Below are 23,675 nucleotides of genomic sequence, written 5' to 3' on the forward strand. Positions count from 1 at the left end.
CTTAGCATACACACAAACGTGTTTCTCGTCGAAAACCAGCCCGACGAGGAACACGACTAGGAAATTGAGACTTCTGTCGAGGAAAAAGAGAACTTGTTCTCTTTTTTTCTCGTTGAGTTCCTCGATAGTTTCCTCGATGAAAAACATACACACAACCGTTTTTCTCGGCAAAAAAGATCTGCCACCAAGTTTCTTGATGGATTCTGTTGAGGAAAACAGTTGTGTGTACGAGGCCTAAGAGTTATGTTTCAGAGTTAGGCTGAAGTTGAATCTGCTTATATTTTGCCTTCCCTGGTTTATCCCTCTTCATCAGCATGCTAGAAAAATGTAATAACAAAATCTTTCCATTTTCATGACATATTTTATAGTGATATCACAGGGTCTCTGTGCTTCTCTGTGAGATGCAGGCATATCATGGCTGGTGGGAAGGGCCAGCAGGAAGCTGTACATCAAGGGTGTCAAACTCAATTTCATTGTGGGCCGCATCAGCATTATGATTTCCCTCAAAAGGGGCGATTGTATCTGTAAGATTAGATATCCAGCGCATCCCCTCCACTTTACATTAGATGTCAAGAGCCACCCCACCATCAGAAGTTGAGTCCCCCACTCTCCCTTACATCACAGTGCACACCCTTTTCTTATGCTGCTGCTGGGAAGAAGCTGGATGCATTGCTTGAATGAAGAAAGTAAGGGTCTGGAGTAGGACCAGAGGAGGGCTGGAGCTCTCCGGCAGCTGCAGAAGAGGTGCGAGGGCCACATGAAATGGCCTGCAGGGCCGGATTCGGCCTGTAAGCCTTGTGTTTGACACCTGTGGTGTACATCATTCCCTTTAAAGATCACAGCACCCTGTGTCATTACTCCTCTCTAGAGCTCCTAGCCCTGATGCAAGCAATGGTCTGGCTCGTGGGAGAAGTTATGCAAATTCAAAATTGCCTTGATGGGTGGATGCCAGTCCTAAGGAGTGAGCATTACTTGGCAAACTGTATTTGCGCGGTAACACCCACATGTGATGCTGAGCCTCTGTGATTGGAGGAACTGAAATACAATGAGCATACCTCCCAACTTTTGGAGATGGAAATGAGGGACACCTATCAGCAAACGTATACAGCCATAGGGCACACCCCTTGTCACGCCCACTTAAAGGAGAATTGTACAAAAAACAAGATTGGTTAAACCCACAAGTGCTTTTTTACCACTACCATACCTTTATATTGGCTTTTGGAATGTACAAATGCAACAATTCAGAAATGAGATGAAAGATTTAGCTCTGGAAAACACTTTTTGATAGATAACAAGTGCACTTTATATATAACTATATAGATCAGACCAAAATGAGGGACAAATGAGGATTAAAGAGGGACATTGCTCCAAATCAGGGACAGTCCCTCGAAATCAGGGACAGTTGGGAGCCCTGCAATGAGTGAACAGGCTGGGTCAAGGACTGGGAAAGAATTTTTTATTTTTTTTTGAAAAGCCTATGGCGTGTGAACACACCCAAAAACTCCACCCGGTGCAGAAAAAATGTGCACACACATAAAGAGTGTTCACAAAAACGTGGTAACGGGTGCAACATCAAGTGGTCCTCCTGTGAGGAGGGACCCAAACCCTGATCCCCCGGGGCGTTAGGCTCCAGATAGGGACTGAGGTACTGTGGTCCGAGCAATCGAAGCCGACACAGACCCAACTTCCTCGGAGGGACTGCCAAAACAGAACCCTCCCAGTACTAGGTGGGGCTCCCCCGAAGGGAGACCCCATGAGAGCAAGTGAACTAAGCCAGAAGGCCATGTCCACCTACTCCCAAGACGTTCAGGGCTGGCCCGAGGACCGGCACCCTAATAATCTCACAGTGAACAAAACGTGCACAAACAAAAATAAGACAAAAACGTGACAAACATAGGCTGGGAAAGAATAGGCTAGCTGATGTTGCATGTCCTCCAGCCAGGAAATGAGATGGCCTCTATCTGACTTGCTACAGCTTCTAATGCACATTGCGAGAAGCTCACGGTGTGCAGTGAAATCAGGGTAGGTCATTTCAGCACAAGAACAGGAGAGGGGCCCGTACAATTTTGCAAGACTAAAAGGAAGGCTGGAGTTCAGATTTAAAGTGCAGCAATAGCCAACCACCCACTCCCCTTTTTGTTTGGGGGGGGGGGTCTACGTTGTATCTAAAATGTTACTAAACCCACAACAGTAAAATCAGTCTATATATGCAGTAAACCATGCTTGTTATACTCCCTGTGGAACCTAAGGGGTTAATCTTTCAGCATGTGTAAAAAGGCTGTGTGATCCTGTCTTCTCTGATCCACTTCTTCTTTTTATGTCCCTAATCCATCTCCTGACAGTACAGAGCCTTGGGGGTACTTTGCACATGCTCAGTTAGGTGTGTATTACTGGAGGTTTTTTATTTTCTTTGGATGGTGCATGTGATCAGCACAGGGCCAATCAGCACTATCCAGACAGAGGGTCAGGGGTCCTGAAGCCTCATAGGACAGTCATGAAAACAGAATGAAAACTCCTCCTACAAGCTTTAACTAGACATTCATAAAAGTGACAAGACTGCTATATACTCCTGGTGAGGAGCAGTTTATATTTTCTAAAATAATTGCATTTCCATATTCTGAGTACTGTGGGAGACCAGATATAGTGAATATTTTTTGTAATGCTCTATTTCCCATCACTTTCTATCCATGTGATATGTTGTTACAGAAATACACATGACTTCATGAGGTAGGAAGAGAGTCTAAATTTCTATACTGCTGATAGAGGTGGCTAATAAGGACCTGATAGGGGGTCTAGCTCTTCCTCACACTCGCCAGCCAATGCTAGAAAACAAAATATTAGGTGGGATTTGGCTTTGACCCTGTTCCTGCAGTTTTCTGATCTTTCATTAACCCCATTTCCTTATCCAGTGTCCACAGCATGGCTGGACCTCTATGCCTGTAACACTTTGTAGAACCTGAAGCTTTGCTGGTTTTGGGTTTTCAGCCCCCCCCTTCCATGAGCCCGCAGTCATGAGGCTGGCTTACTTCCTCACCAAGAGAAAAAGGAAAGTTAATACTTTGGCACGCACTCGAGAAACCTGCAACTTATTATGGGGATAAAGCTTTAGGGAGAAACAAGCAGGCCACATGCCGTTCGCGTAACAATAGTGTTGCTTGTGTACAAATCTGGAGGGGGCCGGCGTGGGGGTCTCTGAATTAGGATTTGGATCCCGTAACCATATCATTACCACACTGGGAGAATTACAGAACTGACAACAGGAATTTTCGATATCCTGATATTTCTGAAATTGGTCTCTTAATGGTGCTGTGTAGAGTCTGTAAACTCTATGGAAAAAAGCATTCAAAGACCTTGATCATGGACAGAGCTAGAGAATTAGGTTGATTACATAATAGTGCTTGACAGGAAGTCGGGAAACTAGCTCCTGTCAATCATTTTTAATACAAAATCACCATTCTTGGTATCATGTGGTACTCATCTCCTCTCTGGAGGCCACCAGTCCCGCCCCCAAAGTCTCACCAATGTGAGTTCCACCACTAGTCATCTTCTGTGTTGAATAGTCCAACATCATCTAACCCACTTCCTGTGAGCACAGGCCATCATAGATCCTCCTACTTGTTGCTTCACTCTTATTTTCAAGCAGCAATACATTCAGATGGTTTCTGGTCCCCTTATTTCCTCAATGACTATGGCCCGGATTCAGGTAGATTTGCCCCTTTCTTGCGGAGGCGCAGGGCAACGTTTTTGCCCTGCGCCCCCGCAAATTTACTGCGCTACCCGCGATTCACGGAGCAGTAGCTCCGTAAATTGCGTGTGCGCTGTGTAAACTTGCCCTGCGTAAGGGCGCCTAATGTAAATGATCCTGTAGGGGGCGGGAATCATTTAAATTAGGCGCGCTCCCGCGCCGAGTGTAGAGCGCATGCTCCGTCGGGAAACTTTCCCGACGTGCATTGCGGCAAATGACGTCACAAGGACGCTTCAAAGTGAACGTGAATGGCGTCCAGCGCCATTCACGAATCACTTACGCAAATTACGTAAAATTCGAACGTCGCGATGCGGGAACGACGGGTATACTTTAGCATTGGCTGCCCCTGCTATTAGAAGGGGCAGCCTTACGCTAAACACGCCGTACGGAAACAACGTAAATTGCGTATGCAGGGCTCGCGCAACATTGTGAATCGGTGTTAGTATGCAATTTGCATACTATACACTGAGCACAATGGGAGCGCCCCCTAGCGGCCATCGCAAGAATGCAGCCTAAGATATGCGTGGCATAAGAGCCTTATGCCACGCAGATTTTAGGCTGCAGTCGTCGTTACGATGTTCCTGAATCAGGAGCATTCGTAACGCCGGGGCAAGTAAGCAATTGCGCTGTGTAACCTATGGTTACACAGGCGCAATTGCTACTTGAATCCGGGCCTATGTTTTTAGGCACATGTGCAGCCCAAGTGTTCTCATTAAAACAGGGAAGAGCTACACACAGCATTCAGCTTTTTTTATTTTTTTCAGCAAAAATATAAAATGTTCAGTTCTGCATGACAAGTCCACTTTAAATATTCTCTAGTCCTATGATTGACCACATTGGGTGTGAAATGCGGTTTGGCAATTGCTATGTTATTCCAAGAAAGAAGCAGGATCTTAAATGACGCTGTCATCATGAGAAGTCAGCCCTGCTGATCAGAGTTTTGTTGGGTGTTGGACGGTTTTGAGGGTGTAATTTCCCTTATCGACTCCAGATGCCTGGTCGGGTGTACGTATTGACTGAAGAGACTTTTATCTGGAGCCAATGGTGACATCAAACTCAAATAATCTTTAGTGTCTTTTTTTTTGCTAACTTTTAATAAACTAACACTTGGCGACTGTTGACCTCAGTCATCACAGTTCTGTTGCGGTTATTTCTTAGAAAGCTGATTCTGTGATGCATTTTCAGTTAAAGTAGATCTATGCCCAATTACTAAAGTCTTATAGGAACTTAGAGACATAGGCGTAATTTAAAAAATGTATTTTCAACTATTATAATCTGCAGCTTTCATAAACATGATCCCTGGTGATCCTGCCATAAAGATCCCTCGTAGGGTTGCAACTAACGATTATTTTCATAATCAATTAGTTGGCCGATTATTGTTTTGATTAATCGGTTAATAACCAGTAATTTTGCTGCGATTTGCATTTTTTTTTTGTGGGCCAATTTGTTTTTAGATAGAAGAAGATCCTGGACTGCCACACTACTTAAAACAATGTCTTTATTGTACAAATAAAATCCAAAAAAACAACCAAAGCGATGCAGTCAAAATGGTCAGCCACCTGTTGTTCACTTCATTTTGACTGCATCACTTTGGTTGTTTTTTGGATTTCATTTGTACAATAAAGACATAGTTTTAAGGAGTGCGGCAGTCCAGGATCTTCTTCTAGCCAATGCACCTGTGCATAGCCAGCACCTTTTTGGTTTAGTGGGACGGAAGCAAAGCCAAGGGATCAGCAGTTTTTAGAGCGAGATCATCTCTGAGGCCTCGTACACACGACCAGTTTCCTCGGCAGAATTCAGCTTCCGACCGAGTTTCTGGCTGAATTCTGCCGAGGAAACTGGTCGTGTGTACACTTTCGGCCGAGGAAGCCGACGAGGACCTCGGCGAGGAAATAGAGAACATGTCCTCTATTTCCTCGTTGTTCTATGGGAGCTCTCGTCCCGCCGAGCTCCTCGGCGGCTTCAGTGCTGAACTGGCCGAGGAACTCGATGTGTTTGGCACGTCGAGTTCCTCGGCCGTGTGTACGAGGCTTCACTCCAATTTGTTGTTAGGCAGATTAAAAAACACAAATTGTCGCAATAACGCATTACATGCTTTTCTGCAGCTTCTCCATTGAAGTATATTGAACCAAAAAAACAAAAAAGCACCGTTTTGTGTTGGAAAAAAAGTCCTCGCCCTTTCCAAATACGCAGCAGCTGAAAAGAATCATGGATGTGAACGTGTCCCATAGGAAACCATGTAAATGAACTGTAGTGTGTTTCTGCAAAAAGAACCAAAAAACACAGAGGTGTGACCCATCCCTGAGATGTTTAATACATAATGGGGTTAAAAATGCAAAAAATAGTACAAAAAGAGCAAATAATCGCTACTGTAAGTGGTTTATTTTTTACTGTGGGACAGTGAAATTAATATTTACAGTAGCGATTTGCTCTTTTTGTACTATAAAGGGCTAATTTTAGTTCTTTTTTAACCCCATTATTTTACTGGTCGATTAATCGATTATAAAAATGGTAATCAATTAATTTCATAATCGATTAGTTGTTGATTAATCGATTAGTTGTTTCAGCCCTAGCTCCTTGTTCAGGCCCTTCCTGTTATAGGGTGACAACTCTCTGTCCCTGTCTTCCTATTTTTCTCCTGTGTTGTCACTCTGTCACGTGGGCTACAAGAGGTCATTAAAACAAACATTATGCAACTATGGTCCACTTGTTGAAAATCCTTTATTAATATCACAAATCACAGAAAGAAGAAGCCAATGTGTTTCAAGGGGGCAATAAAAAAATCCCCCTTAATTAGGGGTGGGAAAAATTTAGCAAAAGTATCTATTTGACTCAAGATTATACTCCTGGATTAAGATTTGAATAGGAGAAGCAGTTAGTGAGTGGTTGTGCCAGTATCAATCAGAGATTTTAATTGAAGAGCTTTGTCTTGAGTCCCATATATACTTTTGCTACGTTGTTTTAAGCCCTGAGGAAGGACGAGTTTTGGCCCCTGAAATTAGTTGGCTGATTTTTGCAGTAACTCGTAATATTAAAGAAGGTTTTCTGGCCCCCGATACACATTGGATGCATCTTGCTGTGACTAGTGGTATTAATAAAGGACTTTTGGGCGCTCTTGACATATTCATGACTCTTTTCTTAGGCCTCGTACACACGTCCGAGAATCTCGTCAGGAAAAACCTGTTGTCTTCCCTGACGAGATTCTTGGCAATAAACTCTTGCCGCCAGAGTGTACTGACTTTCATTTCAAAAGAACCGCGGTTCTCTTGAAAGGAAAGAATGCAGTGACGTCTTCGGGTATGATGAGCATGCACTCGTCACATTAGATGCCGTCGCTGCCATCTTGCTTCACCCTACCTATGCCATGGAAGCTACCGCGCATGCGTCAAAGTAATTTCGAGCATGCGCAGGTTTCCACGGCAACAGGTATGTATACACACTCTCGGGTTTCTCGTCGGGAAACAGGCCGATAAGAATCTCAACGAGAAAAAAGAGAGCAGGTTCTCTTTTTTTCTCGTCGAGATTCTGGCCAGATTTCCAGACGAGAAACCTGAATGCCTCATAAACACGAACGGGAATTTTGGCAAGAAGCAGTTTTCTTGTTGGTTTTTGCCGAGAAACCGGTTGTGTGTACGAGGCCTATGAGATAGATAAAGAAGCCTCAGTTTTTTTAATCTCTAAATGTCTGATTGAACACAAGTTTCTGTTTTTATTCGGGCAGATAAGTGTTTTTTTTTTTTTATTTAACAACTGCATTACCCTAAAATATCCTATTCTATTTCAATATTAATTTTAGACTTGATCAGAAATGTGGCAAGAGCTCTCAATGCTGACCTCTTGGTACAAAGAACTACTGATCACTTTCACTCAAACTCCCCTAAGTCCTACAGCTGGCTTTTATTCTGCAGCGTTGGACACAAAAATCTTGGAGGTGTTTAGTATATGGAATTCTGCCCAACAATATGGGAAGCATTTTGATGAAGCTGTAAATTTTTCCTTAGACATGTCAGTGGCAAGATATGACTTGGAAGTAATCTCCTTCTTTCTGTCTTCTCTCCAGATGTACCGCGGCTTCAAAAAGATGCCTCAAGTCCAATATATCTACACCGAGTCCTCCGAGAGCCTCTGCGGAGTTAAGCTGGAGGTTAACAAGTATCAGTACCTGATCACAGGTGAGATACTTCTGTGGGTTTGTCACATATGGCTGAAGCCTTTCAAGTGCCAGTATACAAAAGCCACATGCGTTTTTAGGGGTCAGGGGATGTCATTATTATTAAAAACTTGGAATTACGGCACAAAATCTGTTACTTGTTTTTACCAAACTACTGAACAATCAGTTAAAGCTTTCAAGACGTTGCACACAGGAACAGGTGCCCCCAATCTTGACAATAGTTTAGCCATTTTCTGGGCTTCTCTAATGCCTTGTACACACAAAGTACGACTTTTTCCATCGGATATTCTGATCGTGTGTAGCCCAATCTGAGTTTTTTCATCGGAAATTCTGATGAATTCCATCAGAGTTTAGATATAGAACATGTTCTATTTTTCTCCGATGGAATTCCATCGGAATTCCGATGAGATTTGGCCGGCCAAAAGCCTGATCGTGTGTACGCGGCATTAGTGTTGCCAAAGAGTGGAATCTTTATTACTGGTACGCTCGCTGTATTGCCAAATGTTAATGTATAATGTATGACTATCACATCTACAACAATATGGCCAAAAGTACGTGGAAACTCCTCCAAGTTCAAAATGCATAATTTTGCTGCAAAATTTATTTTAGCTAACATGAGGCCATGTTTAACCTCACCGATGCTGGGTCCAGGACATTTTCTACCATCTGGAATATGCAGTTCAGTTATGGGCACCAGTTCTCAAAAAGGATATCGGGGAACTGGAGAAAGTGCAGAGAAGGGCAACCAAACTGATAAGAGGCATGGAGAAACTCGGCTATGAGGAAAGAACTGAATTTATTCCCTCTTGAGAAGAGGAGATTAAGGGAGGATATGATCAACCTGTACAAATATATAAGGGGTCCATATAGTTAACTTGGTGTTGAGTTATTCACTTTACTGTCAACACAAAAGACAAGGGGGCATTGTTTATGTCTGCAGGAAAAGAGATTTCATCTCCAAATAAGGAAAGGTTTCTTCCCAGTAAGAGCTGTGAAAATGTGGAATAGACTCTCTCCAGAGGTGGTTCTGGCCAGCTCAGTAGATTGCTTTAAGAAAGGCCTGGATACTTTCCTAAATGTACATAATATGTCTGTAGGTTTTGTACCTATTCATCCAAAAGAACATTTATGAGGTAAGGTACTGATGTGGGATGAGATGCCCTAACTCATAATTAGTGTACTAACTAAACTATGTCTTTATGAAGCTGGCCTAGTGCACAGGGGCACAGTCGTGCTGGAACAGAAATGGATGTTACCCAAACTGTTACCACAAGGTTGGAAATGCTCAACTGTCTAAAAATGTCCTTAAATGATGTAGTATCAACAGTACCCTTCACTGCAAACATCTAAACTCAGTCATTTGAAGGAAGGTCCACATACTTTTGGCCAAATAGCTAGGTGAAATTTCAGATGTCTACAAACTTTTTTTATAAAATGGTGCTGATATTTAATTTAGTTTGATATTTGATATAGTTTGATATAGATATTTGAAATTTGATAATAAACTGTAATATGGTTCCTGTGTTCCTGTCTAGGGCGTGTCTATGAAGGAAAGGTATATACCGGACTGTGCAATCTGATTGAGAAATGGGACAAGCTGACATTTGCACAGCGCAAAGGGCTCAATCATCGTTATCACCTGGGATGTAACTGCAAGGTAAGAGGATGGTTTCTTACTATATCCTGTACAGTCAAAATCCACAACTCTTTAATTTGTCCTTACTTTTCCTATCTGTTTTAAAGCTGAACTGTAGCCTTCCCTTCAATCTTAGCAGTTGTACAGGCTCCTCCTCTTCCTGAACTGAAATAGCTTACTCTGATTTCACTGCACACTGTGAGCTTCAGGTTCCTGCAAATACTCAGTACAGCTACCTGTATGTACCTTCTATATGGGAAGACAGTTACTGCAATGCAGAGGAGTCAATGAACCATGAGGTTCCCTTCATAGTTCATTGGAAACTACAAGTCATCTGCTGCATTTATTTGTGCCTTTCAGAACTGTCAGTATTTCAGCTTGAGTAGTTAAGTGAAGAATGTCATTTCTTACTATGGCTGTCGATTCTATTTTACAGATCAAGCCTTGCTATTACCTCCCCTGCTTTATTACATCCAAGAGTGAGTGCCTGTGGACAGATCTGCTCTCAAATTTTGGCTACCCAGGCTACCAATCCAAACACTACGCCTGCATCAAGCAGAAGGAGGGTTACTGCAGTTGGTACAGAGGATGGACTCTACCAGACAAAACCGTGATCAACACCACGGACCCCTGAGCCCACAAGCTGTAATGGACAAAAAAAACCTGAACGTATAAGCAGCAATGAAATTAGTGCCTGATTTCTTGCTAAAATTTAGCACTTGGAACACTTAAGTCTTTGCCATCATACTGAAAGTATATTTTTTAATCACTCTTCTTTTATTTTCAATCACCCATTTAAGCCAGACGGTTTGCAGGGTTCTCTGGGAAAGTGTTGCTCTTTTTTTGTTTTTTCTTTCCTTTTTATGAAATGAAACACTTCCTTCGGCCACCTGACATGGGCCGTCCTTTGCGAAACAGTGTCGTGCATTTGTTTGTTTCCTATCGCAGCTGCAGCCTCCTGCCACAAGAGGTGCTGTGTCCTAAAAGTTCATAGTAGACACTCTAGGCAAAAGACTCTATGGTTACGTAGAGAAATTGTGGAAATACATTGCAACTGTTTCAAAGGAGTTTGGGGAAAAACAAAAAATAAAATGGGAAATGTTGAACTGGGTGACCCTAAAATTCTATAAAACAATCAGCACCTACAAATCTTTCTTGAAGCTTAAGAAAGTTATTGTCATTGCACTAAAAGCATATCTTTCAGACCTTGCTATATACATTGCCAGTGTTACTTTTTTTTATGAAATTGAATTTTGGCACAATGCCTTGCAGGTCACAGGCAGAACCAGCCAGAGAAAATAAGCTACTACAGCCTACCGCGTGTCATATCGCAGGGCTGTAAAAATAAGATGCAGCTCCCTCTTGTGGCCTGGAGTATTATGCAATACCTTGATTTTCTCTGTTAATATCGACCTATCCTTGAAGGTTAACCCAAATCTATGTAACCTAGTGGATAAATAAAAAGTAACAGGCTGAAAGACTTACCTTTTGTGAAGAATACACCGCTCTGAGGTCTCTTCCGCCAAGGCATTTCATCACGTGATCTCTTTCGAAGAGGAAGACCAGCCAATCTGAATTCTGATGCTCTCCTTTGTCAGAGATCACATGACCAAATGCCTAGGCTTTTGGTCAGAGGGCCAGCAAAGGAAGGACCCTGGAGAAGCATTTATTTTTTTCGAGAGAAGTAAGTATTTCAGCTCCTCTATTACCCTTTATTTATCAATCCCAGCAAGACTGTTCACATAGCTTTAAGTTAACACTCAAGCACAGGTGCACTTTAAAGGGAATCTGTCACACCTGTGTGGAAGGCTCTGATAAAAGCAGTTATTACCCATGTAACACGTAATAGTCCTCCCCAAGCAGTGAAGCTGAATCCAGTCACTGGACCACTGCCTTGAGTCTGGTATGCAGGCCATGCCTCAGGGAATGTCCGCTTCTATTGAAGCCTTCTCACATGGTTTCTTCATGACAGAGGCCTTTTAAAGACTCCAGAAAGTCTTTTATTTTTCTGTAAAATATCTCTATACTGGAGGCCTTTGTATGATAAAGCTACTAGCTTATATTCTTGCATTGAAGCAGAACCATTTTATTGGGAAAGAGAGGGTGTTAGCAGCCACTGCACCATAGAAATGGTCAATGAAAGGTCCAGCAAGGAAGGTTCTCTCCATTTTGGGGGGACATCAGAGGTTTGAATACCTCTCAGTGACCCAAATATGCAATTTCGGTTATAGCTGGCCTTTAAGTACTGTTACACTTTTGAAGTATTCAGAACATTACTTTGCAAGTGTAAGCTTGCCAGGAATAACATAATTTGTGGGTTAAAAAAACAAACAAAAAAACTTACCAGTAACAGAAAAATAAAATATCAGGATTCACAGCTCAGTTTTGTCTGTGTCGAAATGACAAATCAAAGTGAATTCATCAAGGTGGTGTAAAATAACTCCATACACCTTCAGAATGTTAAAATTCAGTGTGACGATTCCTGTAATGGGGTCATTGTGAAGCTTCTTGCTCCTGTCTAGTGGTAAAGATCTGAGTTTGTATGTCTCATTGTCCACCCATGGGACATCCTAGAAGGTCAGTTTTTAGGATAACCTCACATGAGTAACAAAAACAAAAAAAATGCCCCAAACAAATTATTTACAACATGCAAAGCAATTACATAGTTTTTCCAGCAAATAAAACTACTATGTGTCAGTTTTTAAATACAGCAGCAGTATAATTTTTCAGAAATGCCCCAAATTTTTATAGTTAAAAAGTTATCCTTGAGCTCTAGTTATAGCTTTGCCAATGCTGAGATTATGTCATGTGTCTACTGCAGACAGGAGGAAACATTTCCTCAGGCCTCGTACACACGACCGAGTTTCTCGGCAAAAACCAGCAAGAAACTTGCTGGGAGATATTTTTTTGCCGGTCGTGTATACATTTTCGTCGAGGAAACTGTCGAGAAACTCGACGAGCCAAAAAGAGAGCAAGTTCTCTATTTCCTCGACGGGAATGGAGAAACTTGCCTTGTCGAGTTTCTTGACAGCCTAACAAGGAACTTGACGAGGAAAACGATGTGTTTCGCCAGTGCTGCCAAATAACAGTTTGAACTACAGGTGGAGAAAGTAGACTGGTGACCTAACCCAGGGGATGCTTCTCCTGCACTGTCCAACTACAGGCTCTGGACAGGTTTGTGACCAAGCTGTATTGCTTAACTGCAGTAAAGAAAAGTGTGGTCACCAACCTTGCTAAGTTATGTGACAGGTGATTGGCTTAATACAAATACAAATCTTCTGCCAGGAGAAACCATTCAGGTATATGTTTTCTTTTAAACGTGCATTTAACAGTTTTCCAAAGTTCATATTGGGCAGTTTTAACAAAAAATTACATTATATATATATATATATATATATATATATATATATATATATATATATATATATATATATATATATATATATATATATATTCTTTTTTTTTTTTTTATTGAAGCAATAATAATATTTTACTCATGTGAGATTACCCTAAAAATCGTCACTCACTAGGCAGTACCTTGACACCCTGATAGGGGGAATTTGTGAAATTGTATATTTTTTGAGTTGCTGTTGACTGGATATTTGAATTGAAAACATGTAGATCTCTAATATAAAGTGTTTTATTTTTATTTTTTGTTTTCGGTTCTGACGAAATGGGTGACTAAAGTATATGTTTTACTGAGATTGTGTGACTTAACATATTTTCTGTTTATATATTTTTTTTTTTCACTTATTTATCATTTGTAGAGGAAATGTTTTTAATATATCTTCACTCCATTCCATGTAGGGAGTTGTAGTTTTTTTGTATGCTATTTACAGGTTAGCTACAATTATATCACGGATGAGAAATATTTTATATCAATATGCTTTTCTATTTGCAGAGAATACTCTTTGGCTATGGAGTTTGTATTTGTTTCCCCTTTTGTAGTTCTACTTAAGAACAAATGCTTTTAAAGGAAGCTGCTCTTTCAGCTTACATAGGAACCTTGTAAAACTTGGTAAAGCATGCATAGCCAACTACTGGATAGCCATAAAGGTGATTGGAGTTCTGTTTATATAACTATGCACTGAATAGAAGTAGATATAAGCAATGATACAGCACAGCCAATTTAGGCCACCTGTGGAGTCAGTTGTGGATCTACAAAATGCCGAAATCTTGTTTTAAGAAGTAGATTAAGTTCTGCATGCTGGCCACCTATGAAAAAGTCTTACCTTTACTTAATGGCATCTGCAGAATTCTGTCATTACTAAAGCCAGCCATAGACAGTTCGAATGTTGGCCAGTTCAGCAGGGACCGGTCGAGGTTCGAACCATGTATGGGCAGGCTGATTGATTAACTTGGGTACAACACTGAGTTTTCATGTGATTATTGCCAGTGGCTACAGCCACTAACAATCACTGTGTTCTCCCGGCCAGGTGGTTGCAGGAAAGAAAATCGCATCATCTATGGCTGGCTTAAGGCTAGCCATGCATATTTAGATTTTTCGCATTCAACCAGAGGATGAAAGTGAGAAATCAATTGTTTCTCTCATTTACATTAAACAATGTGGATGGAGTGATGTGGATGTGGCTCTAACTGAATATCTCAACAGCAAATACATCTGGTTGGATGCTGTCAATGTTTGGCCAACAATTCTCCACTCAGCTCACTCAATTTTGAAATTGATGTTGCTTTAGCCAAATGGTGCTGAGTGCTGACAGGGCCACCCACAGCTTAACTTTTGTAAGATTCAACAGAAATCTACCTAAATTCTAAATCATGTATGGCAAGTTTAAGAAACAAGTACAAAAGTTGCCAGGTTTGTCACTGTGCCAGCACTTAAAGCAGAGTTCCACCCATTTAAAAGACAGCAACTACAAAAAGTGCAGCTGCTGACTTTTAATAATCAGACACTCGCCTGTCCCACGATACAGCGATACGGGCGAACAAAGCCCCGATCCTCTCCCCCTCCTCTCCACGGCACCGGCATTGTAACTGTGGGCCCCCGACTGTGGCTTCACAGCCAGGCACGCACTGCGCACTACACACTTCCGGCGCCACGAACCTCGGGGAGAAAGTGAAAGCTGGGTGCCCCTAAAAACTGGGTATCCGCTCCCCCACAAAAAAATTACAAATGTGGCATGTCAGGGGGTCACCATCACTTAAAGCAGAAGTTCCATTTTTGGGTGGAACTCCGCTTTAAGTGACATTGTTGGTTTTGGGTGGCTTGATAGATTTACAGATCACAATCCACCAACAAAACAGCTACTTACATATATCATACTAATGATATGCTGGCCATTCAGGAGGGTCAAGTTTTTTGTTTTGTTTTTTTTCTTTTAAATATGAGCTCCAATCTTCTTAAAGGATCATTTCAGTGTATTTTAGTTTCAATTGCTCTTAACTGAAAGTCATATTTAAGTGACTTTTATATTTTCACAATTGTATTTTGTATATTTTTGCATTCTCCCACTATTACTGAAGTCCATAGATCACTGTAGTCTCTTAGACCCCTTGCTGAACAACTGCTGAAATAAAATATCAGATATTATGTTTCAGCTGGACAGATGTGACTAGTAGACTGGCACTGAGAAAAAGAATGGCAAAGAAGTAGTCACTGTGCAGGGTTAATAAGCAGGAAGCAGAGGCTGCCTATGTATTGACTAAATATGTCTGCTTTTAGGTACATAAATTTATAAACTGATTATAAAAAGGAAATGCTTTGAAAACATTATCATGTATTCACAAGATTACATTAGGATGTTCACACATACAATAAAATAATACTTGCAATATCTATAAAACACTTAAAAAAGTAATATTTCCCCTTTTAAAGATCTTTTACCAGGCCTAAAAATGTCTTTCAGATCCATATAGATACCAATGTTCATTGTCTTCATGTATAGTGGTCATGTGGACCCTATTATGTGAATTTATATTCATGTTGTTTTATTTTTGATAAAGCAGTCTAGTTTAATATACAGTTCATAGAAAATAGTCTCAACTTATCAAGGTTAATGATGGCTGTATAAAAATCTATCAGATTTTCGAAGAATAAATCAATTTGATCATTATTGACCATTTTGTAATGACTTTTTCCATCTCAAAAGACACTGACTTCAACGCATTGAATTGAGATGGAAACCATAAACTGGGATGGGAAAATTGCAATTGTTTGGACAAACGGCCGTTTAAAGATTTTGATCTAGTCAAAATCGTTTTTAAATTATGCCAGTTTGCGGTCAAACAATCAAATCACAAAATTCCAGGCTTCTGTCATTTTAAGTGTTCTAAACGATGTTGCCAATGTTGCCAAATTTACAGCTGATGGATTGAATTGGTTGATCAGATGGTCTATATGAGGAACATTGGAAGTAAATTACAGTAAAACATTTTTTTATCCTTCACTGCTTCCAGGAAACAGGAAGGGAATTGCAGTAATAGAAAAGTAGGATTAGCGACTAACTAAAAGACATTGCAAATGGAATAAACATAGATTATGAGAATTTATAACTTGCCCACTCCTACAGTCTATTCAGTGAGCTTTTTTTGAATCTTGAGAAGTGTTGCAAACATTTTTCTGTTTTTGTATCTTTATTAAAGATTATCCTGTACATACTTGTTACATTTATTCGTTCACTGAAGTGGACATTTTTTTCATGAAAAATAAAAAGTTTAGGAAGTTCCAGAATCAAGAGTCTTTATTGCTGTTACAGTCTGGCCTACCTACACATGCCAATACTACAGCATTTAGGCATCACTGGCAACTAATCTTTCATTTCCCATTAGGTGAGGACTTGGCTTGGGAGCAGGAGGACATCTCTCTCCCCACCTACCCCCCACCAGCTCAGTACAAATATGATTTTCTGGTGCCCCTAATTTGAGATACTTCACACTCAGAACTGGAGTCATAGATATTTTTATTGGGTCATGCTGTCTCAGTAGTTTTATAGTTTTATACACCACTGTTGCATTAACAAATCCTGGTAATTCTGCTTCATTGAGCCCTTTTACCCCAATGAAGGGTGAATAGTGTTGGATGCCTTAGGCCTCGTACACACGACCGAGGAACTCGATGGGCGAAACACATCATTTTGCTCGTCGAGTTCCTTGTCAGGCCTCGTAAACACGACCGAGGAACCCGAGGGCGAAACACATAGTTTTGCTTGTCGAGTTCCTTGTTAGGCTGTCGAGAAACTCGACAAGCCAATTTTCTCCATTCCCGTCAAGGAAATAGAGAACATGCTCTCTTTTTGGCTCGTCGAGTTTTTCGACAGTTTCCTCAACAAAAATGTACACACGACCGGTTTCCTCTGCAAAAAAATATCTCCCAGCAAGTTTCTTGCTGCTTTTTGCCGAGATTCTCGGTCGTGTGTACGAGGCCTCAGGCTGTCGAGAAACTCGACAAGCCAATTTTCTCCATTCCCGTCAAGGAAATCGAGAACATGCTCTCTTTTTGGCTCATCGAGTTTCTCGACAGTTTCCTCGACGAAAATGTACACACGACCGGTTTCCTCTTCAAAAAAATATCTCCCAGCAAGTTTCTTGCTGGTTTTTGCCGAGAAACTTGGTCGTGTGTACAAGACCTCATGTGATCATAGGATGAATCATTGAAGCTACTTTAACCATTTGGTTTGATGCTTCTGTTACGTTTCGAGTATCAATCTGGGCACTCACCAATGGGGAGTCTTGTTTTAGGTAAGCAGCCTCACTAGAGCCAATAGTTTTGTGAAATTATCATTTTTTTCGATTTTACCGAGTGGTCCCATAGCCTCTTTGATATGTAATTTGTTATATTTTTATTGGGGAGATTTACCTTTCTATTTGGTGATCATTGTCACTGTGACTGAAAGTGATGAGGAATACTAAAATTTAGAGTTGTCATGAGACCAAAGGAGGGGCCGGGACAAATCTTCCAGTTGGGACAGATTTTCCAATGCCAACCAAGATGGGAAATTCCTTTGTTTTGGGGAGCTTTCCTACCATTTCCTGTTGCATCTCCACAAAGGGGAGTAAAGGAAAATCTACTCAACACGACGCAGGCATCAAAATCAACTTGATGGGGTTTTAAGATTTCCCTGCTTCATCCAAAGCTAAACAAATCTATAGCTATACATACACTTTAAGACTATACCTTTCACCATGCCCACCCAACAGCAGTGTTGCTTCACTTTGTGTTGGGAACAACAGGGGAAACTGCCATGAAATGGGTCAGTTGATTGATTACGTTTTGCCATAACTTCCCAGTTCTTCCTCAATTTCAACCCTCCTTCCTTCAGTTATTGGTCTGCATAGGCAGACCTCTGTATAAAGATGATTTTACAAGCTCAGTGTACTTAACCAGAACTCCAGCCTTCCTTCCTGTTTTGGAAAATAGTACAGGCTCCTCTCCTGTATTGAAATTGCTAGGTCAGGTCTGATTTTACTGCACACTGTGAGCTTCTCACAATGAGCATTAGAAGCTGAAGCAGGAGGATGTCTAGTATCATCTAGCTATTTTTTCCCCAGTCCTACTGTCCCTAGCCTGGCCAATATTGTATAAGGCAAAAATAATTCTGGTTGGTCGCATGTCCAGTAAAATCATCTTTATTTCAGCGAGCCCATAAAAACATATCCAAAGACACAAACAGAGGGGAACAGCATCACCAGCTAACGCGTTTCATGCCTCCTTAGCTCATAACTCAATAGCTCATATACAATATTGTATAGAGGTTTGGCGATGAGTTCACTGGGTCTTAATGTGGAGGTAAACCCATTGATTTAACAGTTTCAAAATCAGTTACATTTCCAGCATGTGCCAGAAATGTAACTGACATTGGTTGTGCTCTCAACCAAACTGTCAAACCATCCAATGGCTGGTGTCATAACTGATCACATGTGCAGCATCGTGGCAGTTAAAGATTAAGCAGAGGCCAAGATGACAGCTTCCTTTGCTGAAAATGATAGGAGGGTTTACATCCACTCAAAAGAAGCCAAGTAATGAAAACGGAAAGGCTTTATTTAAAAATGTCATGAACATGTCATTTGGGGGGATTAGGGAAGACAAAATATAGGCAGATTAAACATTAGCTTTAACAGTTTATAAAGAGAACCCTATAATTTGGCACCGGGAGCGTGGTGAAAGGCGCTTCCAAATTTTGACCGGGCTTGGCGACAGTCTGCCAGCACATCATCAGGCATTACAGAGAAGAGCCATTTAAGTGGATCTGATGTGTCATACTAAATGGGTACAACAAACAGAACTGCCTCTCTTCCTGACTTGGCAAGAACATACATAATAAACACTTATAAGTTAATCATTGATAGACTGTTAAGCAGGTACTTATGACTCCTGACATTCCATAATGCAGCTAAAATATATTATTGTCTACAACTCAGCTAAAATTTTGTTCTGTTAGCTTTATGGGCAGTTTTCATAAGATAACCAGAATTGCATAACATAGATACTCAACATTTACAAATGGTATGCAAGCACCCGAAGTAAAAAGGATATATGTAACATTTAGGCTTATTTAGTAAAATGATGCAAGGGGTCGAGTACTCAGCAAACAATAAAAAAAAAAAAATCTGTACTAGCCTGTCATCAGTGATTGAATTCTGATTGGCTGCTGTGGGTTAACACACCTACACTGCTTATGGAATGCATCTGAATGTATTTACTTATTTTTTTACAGACTGTTGGTCTACAATGAGATTACATGATTTTTCTATATGTACTTTATATGATTGCTAGTTTCAGGCTGGTCTTTAAGATTGTAGAGCCCCTCCCAGTAAAATTATTTGTGCTTACTGCAACTGTTCTGAGTATTTACAGCACCTAAATAATGGCTATCCTAAGCTGGCAACAAATAGATAAACGCATCGGCTAAATTAATATTAAGCCAAGAAATAACATTATTTTTCATAGGTCTCTGTAACCCCCCAAAACATAAAACAAGTAGCGTCCTTGTAATATTTTTGGTATTATTCCCAAATTTGGCTTTTAATCTTCTGTGCTCTCTGCTTCTTGTGACTTGTATCAGTTACATTGTTCTCAGCTGTCTCAGTGGGCTACAAAATACCCCCTCCCCCAATACACTATTTAATTGGGAAGTGTCGAAGAGAAGGTGTTCTATAGTTTAGTCCTAAACGTGATACACTGCTCGTCTATAGACATAGTACAATGACTAAAGCCTCGTACACACGACCGAGGAACTCGATGGGCGAAACACATCGTTTTCCTCGTTGAGTTCCTTGTTAGGCTGTCGAGGAACTCGACAAGGCTAGTTTCTCCATTCCCGTCGAGGAAATAGAGAACTTGCTCTCTTTTTGGCTCGTCGAGTTTCTTGACAGTTTCCTCAATGAAAATGTACACACGACCGGTTTCCTCGGCAAAAAAATATCTCCCAGCAAGTTTCTTGCTGGTTTTTGCCGAGAAACTCGGTCGTGTGTACGAGGCCTGAGTGTTGTTACCCTAGGACAGGAAGTTTGCTATTGGAAGAATCACAAGGGGAAAATAAAGGTGGTAAAAAAGCCTGAAAAAAGGAAAATGAATGCAGCCCTCACATCTAAGGAATGGTAAGCTGCACGTATAGATCAATTGAACACACCAACCCTACCAAGAACCATCCATGGGTGTGCAACCTGCGGCCCTCCAGCTGTTGTTACAATTCCCATCATGCCTCTGCCTTTGGGAGCAATGCTTGCAACTGTTAGCCTTGCAATGCCTCACGGGACTAGCCTTGCAATGCCTCATGGGACTTGTAGTTCCGCAACACTTCTTTTAACATGACTTAAAAACCTGATACAGAGCACCTAAAAATACCCACTTATGGTTGTATATTTGGCTGAGCCAATAAGGTTATCAATTTACTCAGATAGGAATAATGGATTGCAACCTGTGTGGGCATCAATGAGATACAATTCCCAACTGGCCTTCTTGTACTTTCCCAGATCAGAGACTACCAATGGAATATCCCTTTTCCTGTATATAATGTCGTGTATATACTGTGAAGTCCAGCTAGGCTAGGCTTAAAGTCCTGTAGATGCTCATTATCAAGTCTGCGTTGTAGAGAGAAATATGTGGATTGGTCAGTTCTAGCCCAGTTCCCTGATTTCTCTAATATTATTTATGAAATGTATATTCTGTAATTGTATATTGGCTTCTGCTCTAAAATGTTTGTGTTTTGCAGTATATTTTATCCTAAACATTAAACAAATATTTTATATTTCTACCAAACAAACATGCCTGTGTCTTTTGTGTCTTATTGATCGCCTGTCAATCATGATTGGGCAGAACGTTTGCTTTGTGTAAAAACAGTCCAATTATTGCTGACCGAGGAAGAGAGTGGGTGCCAATACTAAGGCTGGCTGTGGACAGTTCATTTTTTATTTCGAATTTCGCGCTTAGGTATGTATTAAGCTGCTGCCTCCCTATAAAAAAACTTCACAATAGTGAAATCCAAATATTCGTTCATTTTTAATCAGTCAGACAGAAAACAATTAAAATAACTGGATTGCCACATCCACATGTGCGAGGTGGATAGAGGAATCTTTCTCGCTGTGTCATTGAATTCTGACAACGGGACCCCTCCACTGTTAGGCTGCATTCACATCTAGGCAGACAAAATCGCGTTTTGTCCCGCGAATTGCGGCGACAAATAGCAGCGTTTTGTACCACGATTTGCGGCGACAAATAGCAGCGTTTTGTCGCCGCGATTGTCCGCCTAGATGTGCCCCTAGATTGTCCCCCTATGGAGATGTTTCCCATCTCCTATGCCGAACGCCGAAAGCCGCCTGAAAAAAAGGTCCGGGACTTTTTTTCAGGCGGCAGGCGTGGAGATGTGAACCATCTCCATAGAGAGCAATGTTAAATCATCCCTCTGGCGTCTCGGGACGGCAGCGGCGTCACACTAGAGGCGACAAAACGCCTAGGTGTGAATGGGCTCTTAGAATACACTGATCAGAGGTTGCAGCTTATTGCACGCTGATCGACAAAAAATTCTCCAAAAGTCCAGTTCGAGAGAAGTTCATCGTTCGATCGACCTCTGTACAGCAGGAATGGCCAGAGATGGATCTGAATTTGGCCGGACCCTGCTGAACCGGCCCATTTTCAGTCCATCCATGGGCAGCTTTATGCAAGGAATGTTTTAAGGGAACTTTAGCATTAATTCCAGAAAAACATTTTTGGTCAATATTTATAAAAATGTTAAAATGTAAGAATCTGTAAACATGTTTATATAATTTGTATATTATTTATAATACTTTTTTTTGCAAACATTAAAAACTAAATTCCAGCCTTCCCTTCAGCCTTGCAGTTGTACAGACTCCCGTACTAAAATAGCTTACTCTGATTGCACAGCACACTGAAGGGTTGATTTACTAAAGGCAAAAAGCCTGTGCACTTTGTAAAGTGCAGTTCCTCCAGAGCTTAGTACATGATTCGTCATCCAATCATGTGCCAGCAAAAGCGCTGTTGTTTTTTGTCTCCTTACACATGATTGGGTACTCTTTCCAAATTGAAGTCTTATAGGGATCGGTATCGTTATCGGTGCATCCCTAGTAATTTACTAAGTTCTGGAGCAACTGCGCTTGCAGAGGGCACCTGTGCAAAGTGCACAGTCTATTTGACTTTAGTAAATCAACTCAAATGAGTTTCTCACAATGGGGTTGATTTATTGATTTATTGAAGGCAAACAGACAGTGCACTTTGCCCTAGAGCTTAGTAAATGAGGTAAGGCTTCCATTAGAAAGAGAACCCAATCACGTGCAAGGAAAATAAATAAATAAATTGCATGTTTGCTTGCACATGATTGGATGATGGAAGTCAGAATAGGTTCTGATCATTTACTAAGCTCTGGCGCAACTGCACTTGAAAAGTGCACAGGCTTTTTGCCTTCAGTAAATCAACCTCATTGTGCATTAGAAGCTGCAACAAAAAAGGTAGAGCCGTCTCTTTTCCTAGCTGAAGGATGTCCAGCATCATCTTTTCTCTCCCTGGCTCAACCCCTTCATTCGTTGGCTCTCAGTTTAAGGGCGGACGTGTCCGTGTACAGGCTCTGCTTTGCTCAGCGGGGATCGCTCCGTTGATCCCTGCTGAGCAGGCAGATGACAGGTCGGTCTCTGCACACTGTGCAGGGACCGACCTGCCAGACCGCCGCTCTCCCCTATGGGGGATCGGATGACGGCGGACTGTAGAGTTCGTTTTCATCCAATCAGATCTGCCCCACAGATGGAAAATAGGGTTTCCATCTGTCACACTATAGCGGATCGGAGCGGGTCGGATGTCAGTGCACATGTCACCGCTGACATCCGTCGCTCCATAGTGGTGCACGTTGCGTCCGTTCAGGTCCGCCTAAAAAACGTACAGGCGGACCCAAACGGTCTGCCCTTGTGAAAGGGGCCTTACATGCAAATGCAGCCTTCCTAGGAACACTGACTCAACAAGACATTTTGATATTTGTATAACTCCTCCTAAGAGCCAGCCTAATGCTGTGATGTTTTCAGGAAATTATGTGCAGCACCCTGCTGGCCCCTCCCACCACTCATGATCTCCCTGCATTGCATAGAGAAGCACAGATATGCAGAGATGATGTCAATGGGACTAAAATAAATTATGTAGCGAAAATGGAAAGGTTATATTTAAAAATGTCACGAGTATGTTGATGACTGGGGTTGGATAAACCAAGGAAGGCAAAATATAAGCAGATTACACTTCAGCTTTAAAACAAATCACATCCAAAGCAATCAGTTTAAAAAGTATGCTGGTCGTACTAGTATTACAAAATGTCATTATCTCCTGAGAAACCGCACAATTTAAGTGTTATAGAAAAGAGAAAATAATACATACATAAACTCAACATTTTATAAGACTCATATCTGTTGCAGCAGAGGGTATCATTTCATCTGTGCCCAGTCTTGCTACGAAGAGTTAAAGGGGTTGTAAAGGTTTAAAACATATCAGGCCTCGTACACACGACCGAGGAACTCGTCGTAAATAAAACATAATTTTCCTCGACGAGTTCCTTGTTAGGCTTGTCGAGAATCTCGACAAGCTTTCTTTGCTTTCTTTGCGTACACACTGTCAAGACCAAATCTCGTCGTTTCCTTATCTCATGCAGGAGTGTGAGAAAGATATTCAGTGT

At 41.3% G+C, this 23,675-nt stretch overlaps 2 protein-coding genes across 2 annotated transcripts in view; one reads left to right on the forward strand and one right to left on the reverse strand.

The window, feature by feature from the left end:
* Positions 1–12,271, forward strand: part of TIMP3 (TIMP metallopeptidase inhibitor 3) — a 70,168-nt gene extending 57,897 nt beyond the window's left edge. Inside the window, exons 3-5 of the mRNA XM_040345655.1 lie at positions 7,806–7,917; positions 9,452–9,573; positions 9,989–12,271. Coding sequence (XP_040201589.1) covers positions 7,806–7,917; positions 9,452–9,573; positions 9,989–10,186 — 432 coding nt within the window. The 3' untranslated portion in view covers positions 10,187–12,271. The remainder of the gene's footprint in view (positions 1–7,805; positions 7,918–9,451; positions 9,574–9,988) is intronic.
* SYN3 (synapsin III) overlaps positions 1–23,675 on the reverse strand; it is a 534,306-nt gene that overhangs the window by 262,888 nt on the left and 247,743 nt on the right. The window lies entirely within an intron of this gene.

Source organism: Rana temporaria, chromosome 3 (assembly GCF_905171775.1).
Source record: "Rana temporaria chromosome 3, aRanTem1.1, whole genome shotgun sequence".
Classification (NCBI taxonomy): domain Eukaryota; kingdom Metazoa; phylum Chordata; class Amphibia; order Anura; family Ranidae; genus Rana; species Rana temporaria.